This window comes from Gadus morhua, unplaced genomic scaffold (assembly GCF_902167405.1).
Source record: "Gadus morhua unplaced genomic scaffold, gadMor3.0, whole genome shotgun sequence".
Taxonomy (NCBI): domain Eukaryota; kingdom Metazoa; phylum Chordata; class Actinopteri; order Gadiformes; family Gadidae; genus Gadus; species Gadus morhua.
The window spans coordinates 32,501-41,971 of NW_021964056.1; the positions used below are offsets into that span (position 1 = coordinate 32,501).

Below are 9,471 nucleotides of genomic sequence, written 5' to 3' on the forward strand. Positions count from 1 at the left end.
CTAGTACCGATAGACCAACTCCTGCTACACTAACTAACTACTACCACACTAACTCCTAGTACCGATAGACCAACTCCTGCTACACTAACTAACTACTACCACACTAACTACTAGTACCGATAGACCAACTCCTGCCACACTAACTAACTACTACCACACTAACTACTAGTACCGATAGACCAACTCCTGCCACACTAACTAACTACTACCACACTAACTACTAGTACCGATAGACCAACCCCTGCCACACTAACTAGGGAGCCCCTGGGGGGCTACAGGTAGTCTGGACGACGCCGGGGGTTGAACCCTCCCCCACGCGGCGCCCCTGGGTGGCGCCCCTGGGTGGCGCCCCTGGGTGGCGCCCCTGGGTGGCGCCCCTGGGTGGCGCCCCTGGGTGGCGCCACGCGGTCCTGATCTCAGGCTGGGCTGAGTGTACGGAGGACCTCCTCTCCCCGCCGCCCCCAGATGTCGGTTTGGCGGAGAGCCGGCGGCCCAGCTGCGAGCGCCGCCGCTCATCACGCACGAGGACACCCAATCACCCCCGCTAACTCTGCAGTCCAAGCCGGCGCTCCACCAGCCAATCAGAGCGCTGCGCTGCCGCGGCCGGCGGCAGAAAGCCATTTGTCGTCGGCCGCCCGCTGAAGCCTGAAGCGCCCGTCGCTTCGGTCTGAGCCCCAATGGAAATCATTAAAACAATAGAGAGGTCTGCGCCCCCACGCCGAAGGTCCAGCTGCTCCGGGGGGCGTCGGCCCCCCGCCCCGCGGCATGCTGGGTAGGGAGCCCTGGTGTCTGATGTACACCAATTACACGCTCGTCTTAATCAGATGGCAGCTAATGAATCGATAAGAACTCTATTATCACAGGTGATTAGACACTGAGAAGGACGGAGGGGCCGCACGCCGCATAGAGACAAACACACACACACACACACACACACACACACAGGTATACAGACACACACACACACACACACAGGTATACAGACACACACACACACACACACACACACACACGTATACGGGCACCAGACACACACACACACACACAGGTATACAGACACACACACACACACACACACACACACACACACAGGTATACAGGCACCAGACACACACAGGTATACACACACACACACACACACAGGTATACAGGCACCAGACACACACACACACAGGTATACACACACAGGTATACACACACACACACACACACACACAGGTATACACACACACACACACACACAGGTATACACACACACACACACACACAGGTATACAGCGGCATACAAACAGACATGTGGTTCTGGTCAAACGGTCCCATCAGGGAAGGAATCCTCAGGCTGTGATATCTACACACTGATACCAGGAGAGGAGAGGGGGGTGTGTGTGTGTGTGTGTGTGTGTGTGTGTGTGTGTGTGTGTGTGTGTGTGTGTGTGTGTGTGTGTGTGTGTGTGTGTGTGTGTGTGTGTGTGTGTGTGTGTGTGTGTGTGTGTGTGTTCACAGGTTGGGGGGCTGGAGCTTTGGGGGAGAATGATGTCTGATTGGCTGAAGGTGATCTCGCCAGTGGGCGGAGACACGTGTCACACACACACACACACACATATACACATACACACACACACACACACACACACACACACACACACACACACACACACACACACACACAGTTCTCTAGGGCAGAACTCTCCACTTCCACAGCTGTAACACACTGCCATCTGATGGCCGACACCAGAACTGTGAATGGTTATGTGCGTGTGTGCGTGCGTCTGTGTGCCTGTTTCTGTGTGCGTGTGTGCGTGCGTGCGTGTGTGTGTGTCTGGGTTGAGGTGGTTCGACCAGCCCTTCAGATGTTTATCTGCTGTTCATCATGTGGTTCAGAGCGCTGTGACATGGCTGGGCTGCTAACCCAATGAGCTGAACACCACTGGTCTGTTTACTGATCAGGTGAGCAGGAGGTGATCAGAAACATCTTCTTATATAACTGGCGTTATTGATAACCAATGCTTCACGTTATTGATAAGCAGTACGGCATGTTATTGATAACCAGTACGTCACGTTATTGATAACCAATACGTCACGTTATTGATAACCAATACGGCATGATAATGATAACCAGTACGTCATATTATTGATAACCAATGCTTCACGTTATTGATAACCAGTACGTCAGGTTATTCATAACTAATGCTTCACGTTATTGATAACCAGTACGTCATGTTAATGATAACCAGTACGTCACGTTATTGATTACCAATACGTCACGTTATTGATTACCAATACGTCACGTTAATGATAACCAGTACGTCATGTTATTGATAACCAGTATGTCATGTTATTGATAACCAGTACGTCATGTTATTGATAACCTATAGGCAATGTTATTGATAACCAGTACGTCATTTTATTGATAACCAGTATGTTATATTATTATTAATAACCAGTACTTCATGTTTTTGATAACCAGTACGTCATGTTATTGATAACCTATAGGTCATGATATTGATAACCCAATAGGCCATATTATTGATAAACAGCACTTCATGTTAATGATAACCAGTATGTTATATTATTAACCAGTACTTCATGTTATGGAATAATTCATGTTTTCAATCACCTATAGAGAAGTCCGCCCCTTCCGGTATAGCCCATGGGACCTCTGAGATCGTAAAATATGAATGGGTCTCAATGGAGAGAAAGTAATTATTTTCTTTCTACTTCACCGCACTTTTCCAAGGGGAGGACAACAGCATCGAAAGAGGTGAAAACCATTATAAATCAGGGCATGTAGAGAGTTTCAGTTATGCCGATGGGGAGATTGTCGCTCTTGTCCACGCCAGTCGCAGGGAGCTTGACGTCACATACGAGACGTGTAGTCTTCCTGATTGTGTTTTCTCTACAGCCCTTAACTGAACAATTGCACAATAAACGGTCAAACTCTTGACATGAACAATTATCATTTAAATCCACAAACAACATGTGTGTAATCCGGGGCATATAAAGACTGGGATCAGAAAATAATGACTTTCTCTCCATTGAAACCCAATCATATTTTTCGATCTCAGAGGTCCCTTCTACTGGAGGGGGCGGATTTGACGATGACCAATCAGAGGCCTCGCAGCGGTCACCTGACTGCCTCTGCCACGCTGTTGGAGGTGTGTCCTGAGAGGGCGTCGTGGAGGTTCCTGATGAAGTAGTCTCTGTACTCCTCCCCCAGCGCCATGAAGGTCCCGCCCATCACGATGAACTCCACCTTGTCCACGCTGTGGCCCAGCTGCTTCAGCTGCAGCCCATCCAATCAACACACCAATTAACCAATCAGCACACCAATTAACCAATCAACACATAAATATAAACACACCAGCCAATCAGCATAATCAATCAGGAAATAAATGAACAAATCAACAAAAAAATTAGCATATCATTCACCGAGCAGTCTATAAATTTGCCAATCAACATGTCAATTAACTAATCAAAACATCAATCCACACATCCACATATCAGCACATCAATCAACCTCCTATCTCTCCCACCTGCTCGACGCGGTGTCGGGTCTGAAGGAACGGGTCATAGCGCGCCCGGATCGCCCTCATGGAGGTAGGCTGAGAGAGAGAGAGAGAGAGAGAGAGAGAGAGAGAGAGAGAGAGAGAGAGAGAGAGAGAGAGAGAGAGAGAGATCAGTTAGGTGATAGGGTTCATTGTACCTAGGGTTAGCTGATACAGGGTTAGGTGATAGGGTTCATAGTATCTAGGGTTAGCTGATACAGGGTCAGGGTTAGGTGATAGGGTTCATGGTACCTAGGGTTAGCTGATACAGGGTCAGGGTTGTGAACTCACCTCATATCCCGTGTAGGACTGGGTTGAATACTCAAAGTCAGAGTCCGGACCCCCGGGGCAGTAACTGACAAACCACAAGCAGAATACAGTACATATTAATATTAACTATAAATATAGCAGATATATAATATCTACACCAATATTAATATAGTATCTACATCAATATAGTAGATATTAATAAATAATCAACATAAATATAGTAGCTACATCAATAGAGTAGATACTAGGATAGTCTTTATATAGTAGATATTAAATATAGTGTCTGTATCTCCATTATACATTTCATTGATTAGATACAGATCAATAAATCGGATTATGAATGATCCGGGTCAGTCCTGTATCCGCCTCCCTGCAGTATCTCTGGTATGTTTCACTGGACATTTAATTAGTCAGGGAGTGTGTGGAAGCATGCTGCACATAACGTTAAACTGAAAGTGAGAAGCATTTAGAAAGGCTTATATATGATGTGCTCATGAAGCTGATGTGATGGTGCACTGTTAAGCTCACGCACACACAGATGTTCCCGGTGAAGCTGATGTGAGGACAGCGATGAGGCTTACACATCACAGCCACCACCGCGATCTGGAACCAGAGGACAACGTCACACACACACACACACACACACACACACACACACACACACACACACACACACACACACACACACACACACACACACACACACACACACACACACACACTAGGGGTGGAGGTCAGTACTCACTAGAGAATGAGTGGGGGGGGCAGAGGGGGGGTGAGTACTCACTACTCACTAGGGGGTGAGGGGGTTTCAGTTCTCACTAGGGGATGGGGGGGGTCAGTACTCACTAGGGGGTGAGGGGGGGGTCTTTACTCACTAGGGGTCGGTCAGTTCTCCCTAGGGGGTGGGGGGGGTCAGTTCTCCCTAGGGGTCGGGGGGGGGGTCAGTTCTCCCTAGGGGGGGGGGGGGGGTCAGTTCTCCCTAGGGGTCGGGGGGGGGTCAGTTCTCCCTAGGGGTCGGGGGGGAGGTCAGTTCTCCCTAGGGGTCGGGGGGGGGTCAGTTCTCCCTAGGGGTCGGGGGGGGGTCAGTTCTCCTAGGGGTCGGGGGGGGGTCAGTTCTCCCTAGGGGTTGGGGGGGGGGGGCAGTTCTCCCTAGGGGTCGGGGGGGGGTCAGTTCTCCCTAGGGGTTGGGGGGGGTCAGTTCTCCTAGGGGGTGGGGGGGGTCAGTTCTCCTAGGGGGTGGGGGGGGTCAGTTCTCCTAGGGGGTGGGGGGGTCAGTTCTCCTAGGGGGTGGGGGGGGTCAGTTCTCCCTAGGGGTCGGGGGGGGGTCAGTTCTCCCTAGGGGGTGGGGGGGGGGTCAGTTCTCCCTAGGGGGCGGGGGGGGTCAGTTCTCCCTAGGGGGTGGGGGGGGGTCAGTTCTCCCTAGGGGTCGGGGGGGGGTCAGTTCTCCCTAGGGGTCGGGGGGGACGTCAGTTCTCCCTAGGGGTCGGGGGGGGGCAGTTCTCCCTAGGGGGGGGAGGGGGGGGGGGGGGGGTCTCTACTCACCCCGCTGGCCGTGCGGATGGGCTTGGCCTTCAGTTTGGGCACCAGGGCGCGGCGGTACTGCGGCGGCACGGCGGCGATGATGTCCACCAGCCGGGGCTGGGAGGACAGGCCGTACCTAGCCGACGTCTTCGTCTTCACCCTGGGGAGACGGGGGGGGGGGTGACAGGGGAGACGGGGGGGAGACGGGGGAGACACGATGAACCCACGAGGACGACCTCCAGAAGTACCAGATTCATACTTCCCCATCTTCTCTGAGATGAAGGTAACCATGGTTACCAGGGGGACTCTTACTTGTTGAGGTTGATGTCCCGCCCCTCCTCGTGGGCCTCAACCAGCTGCTGGATGACATCAGCCACCGTCATCATCATCAGCTCAGCGCGGCTCAGGTCAGCTGCAGAACGCACCATTCAGGTATTACGGTAATGACAGAACAAACCATTCAGGTATTACGGTAATGACGGAACGCACAATTCAGGTATTACGGAAATGACAGAACGCACCATACAGGTATTACGGTAATGACAGAACAGAACCCACCATACAGGTAGTACGGTAATGACAGAACGCACCATTCAGGTATTACGGTAATGACAGAACAGAACCCACCATACAGGTAGTACGGTAATGACAGAACGCACCATTCAGGTATTACGGTAATGTTAGAACGCACCATTCGGGTATTACGGTAATGAGAGAACGCACCATTCAGGTCGTACGGTAAACATAGGTTCAGGTACTATTGTAATGTGGCAGAGGGTTAGTTATTTATAACAGTAATGTGAGAGGGTTATGTATGATGGTAATGTTAAAGGGTTAGGTTATGTATGATGGTAATCTTAAGGAGGGTTTGGTCACGTCTTACGATAATGTATAAGAGGTTTAGGTACTACAGTAATGATAATAGGTTTGAGATATTATACATGTATTAGGTTACAGATGATTACATTTAGGTGTTAGATTAGAGATGGTTAGTTTAGGTTGGAGGTCATCAAGTTCTACATTTGGACCCATCATTATTCCGTCATACTCTGAAAGGAGGGACCCCTGTAACCATAAACTACTTTAGGTTTAGGTTCATTAAGACATGAGAAGATGAAGGGAACATAACAGGTTGGTTATGAAGGGTTATGGTTAGGATTCATGTTGCCATAGCAGGTTGGTTATGAAGAGTTACGGTAAGGATTCATGTTAACATAACAGGTAGGTTATGAAGGGTTAGGGTTAAGGTTAGGATTCATGTCAACATAACAGGTTGGTTATGAAGGGTTATGGTTAGGATTCATGTTAACATAGCAGGTTGGTTATGAAGAGTTACGGTAAGGATTCATGTTAACATAACAGGTCGGTTATGAAGGGTTAAGGTTAGGATTCATGTTAACATAACAGGTCGGTTATGAAGGGTTAAGGTTAGGATTCATGTTAACATAACAGGCATGTTATGAGGGTTAGGATTCATGATGACATGTTCGAATGGAGTTAGCATTAGCAACAAGCTACAGCTACACAGTTAATAAGCTGACATTGCTCCGGATAGAGGGATATATCATAGACTCACTCTTCTTCTTCGGCTTCCCCATGTCGTAGTCCGATGAGGTCGTCTGGTTTAAGGAGGCGTAATGTGTGTGAAATAGCGTAATGAGGACCAACAACACGAACAATATCAACACAACACGAACACACACGCTGAGTCGTACGGTGGGAGCAGCTGTCGTAAAACGGATCACAGAATACTCGACTTTCAACAAGTTTATACTTTATATTTAACGCTCCACTTATTGTTGAGGTTTCAAACGCAGAACATTTAAACTGATTGCTTTTTTTTTTTTTTAGAAGACTTAATAGTGCTGGTTAAAAAGCGAATAACCAACATGTAAAATAATAAATTCTTCTTGTTTCATCATTTTAAAACATGTGAAACCTCATTTGGCATAGTTCATGTTTAAAACAAGAAACGTTCATGAATTGTTACTGCGAGTTTAGAGCATAGATCTACATCCTCACATAGATCTACAGTTTACAGATCTATAATTAACAGATATACAAGTTTATAGATCTACAATCTCATAGATCGGTAACTTAATAGATACACAACTTCTTAGGTCTGTAACTTCAGAGCTCTTCAACCTCATAGATCCACAACTTAGTTCATAGATCTGTAACTAAATAGATCTATATTAAATAGATCTACAACTTCATAGATCTAAAATTATTAGATGCACAACTTCATAACTCTATAATTAATAGATCTACAACTTCATAGATCTACAACTTCCTAGATCTGTAACTAAATAGATCTATATTAAATAGATCTACAACTTCATAGATCTAAAATTATTAGATGCACAACTTCATAAATCTATAATTAATAGATCTACAACTTCATAGATCTACAACTTCCTAGATCTATCATTAATAGATCTACAATTCATAGATTAAAAAAATCATAGATTTACAACTTCATAGATCCATAATTAATAAATCGACAACTTCATAGATCTTCCACTTCATAGATCTGCAACTTCATGTATCTATAATTAATAGATCTACAACTTCCTAGATCAGTAACTTTCTAGATCTCCAGCCCATGCGGATCAGAGTGAGGCTGCAGCGCACCCGCTGGGTGGAGATCTGCCGTCTTGCAGCCCCTAAACCCGACGGCAGCAAATCCGCTCCGAGCTCCGATCAGGAAACTCAACAGGTGGAAGCGAGCGGCCGTCATTCGTAAGTCTTTACACTTCACACCGACCTGTGTTCAGCGACTCGCTGTCCGTTCCCCTCGACGCGTCGGGGAGACACTGCCAGCGATGGTTTGTGTTAGTTTGTTTTAGTGCGTTGTTTGGTGTGTGTGTGTGTGTGCTCCGCAGAGCCGAGGTAGGGTGAAGGTGTCTGCGGTAGGAAGCCCTGCGAGGTACGGGAGAGTGGGGACACGAGCTGCGTAGTTCCCTCCCCGGTCAGAGCCGTGCACTAACACACAAACACATCAGAAACACACACAACAGAAACACGCACATAAGAAACACACGTCAACAACATACCAGCGGTAACATGTAACCGGGCACGACGTCCCTGCACGGGACGTCCCGTATCTTATTAATTAATGACCCGCCGGACCAGTGGGGACGATGCACTCCTGACGTGGAAGTTCCGTGTTTCAGAAACTTAACACATATATATATATATATATATATATATATATATATATATATATATATATATTATCATTGTGTGTGTTATACTGGGTTATACTGGATTATACTGGTGTGCGTTAGAGTGTTGTGTTATACTGGTGTGTTAGTGTTTTGTTATACTGTTGTGTTATTGTGTTGTGTTATACCGGTGTGTTATACTGGTGTGTGTTTTACTGGTGTGTGTTCAGGTCATGGAGGAGCTGAACCACGCCAACGTGAAGGTGGCGGTTCGCCTTCGGCCAATGAACAGGAGAGGTGAGTCACCGACCGGGACGGGCACTCACTCACTCACTCACTCACTCACTCACACAAACACTCACTCACACAAACACTCACTCACTCACTCACTCACTCACTCACTCACTCACTCACTCACTCACACAGACACTCACAAAGACACTCACTCACCCACCCCTCCTTCTCTGTTAGCGTTGTTATTATGGAGTTATAGTTGTAAAGATATTATAAGTTATTCTGCGTGTAAACGACAGTCAGTCGTGATCGGCGTGGTGACAGTTGAGTGGGAGCGGTGGGGATGGGGTGTGACGTCACTGCCTGTCACAAGCGGGAGAGAAAGCCACACGCTGACATGTAAACACGTGTCCATGGTAACGAGATGCTGCGGTAGGCGGCTGTTGTCCTCAGCGGTTTGAGGGTGCATTATGGGATGGAACCGCAGCCCTGTGAGGGCGTGACTGGGATGAGGCCTACAGTCTGTCAATCAATACAACTTCCTAGATACAATAACCTGCGGGCAACAACGCACACACAGAGCTGAACAACAACACACAGAGCTGAACAACAGAGACGACACAACCAGGAGAGAGGAGGTTAGAATAACAGATTAGTCGTGGCGAGGACTGCTTCCTATGCACTTCCTGGTTCTAGGGGGAAGAGGAATGTGTGGAGACCTTTGAACTTAA

The 9,471-nt window shown here is 47.7% G+C and overlaps 1 protein-coding gene and 1 long non-coding RNA gene across 2 annotated transcripts in view; one reads left to right on the forward strand and one right to left on the reverse strand.

Annotated features, from left to right (window-relative positions):
• LOC115538974 (elongator complex protein 3) overlaps window positions 1-7,068 on the reverse strand; it is a 14,093-nt gene extending 7,025 nt beyond the window's left edge. The window contains exons 1-7 of the mRNA XM_030350175.1: window positions 6,916-7,068; window positions 5,652-5,751; window positions 5,361-5,499; window positions 4,348-4,418; window positions 3,837-3,900; window positions 3,534-3,602; window positions 3,129-3,283 (exon numbers count right to left, since the gene is read on the reverse strand). Coding sequence (XP_030206035.1) covers window positions 3,129-3,283; window positions 3,534-3,602; window positions 3,837-3,900; window positions 4,348-4,418; window positions 5,361-5,499; window positions 5,652-5,751; window positions 6,916-6,937 — 620 coding nt within the window. The 5' untranslated portion in view covers window positions 6,938-7,068. The remainder of the gene's footprint in view (window positions 1-3,128; window positions 3,284-3,533; window positions 3,603-3,836; window positions 3,901-4,347; window positions 4,419-5,360; window positions 5,500-5,651; window positions 5,752-6,915) is intronic.
• Window positions 7,069-7,124: 56 nt separating this feature from the next.
• LOC115538975 (uncharacterized) lies at window positions 7,125-8,856 on the forward strand. The gene is made up of 3 exons (XR_003975630.1): window positions 7,125-8,081; window positions 8,225-8,310; window positions 8,737-8,856. It is a non-coding gene; the product is annotated as an uncharacterized LOC115538975 (long non-coding RNA).
• The last annotated feature ends 615 nt before the right edge of the window (window positions 8,857-9,471 follow it).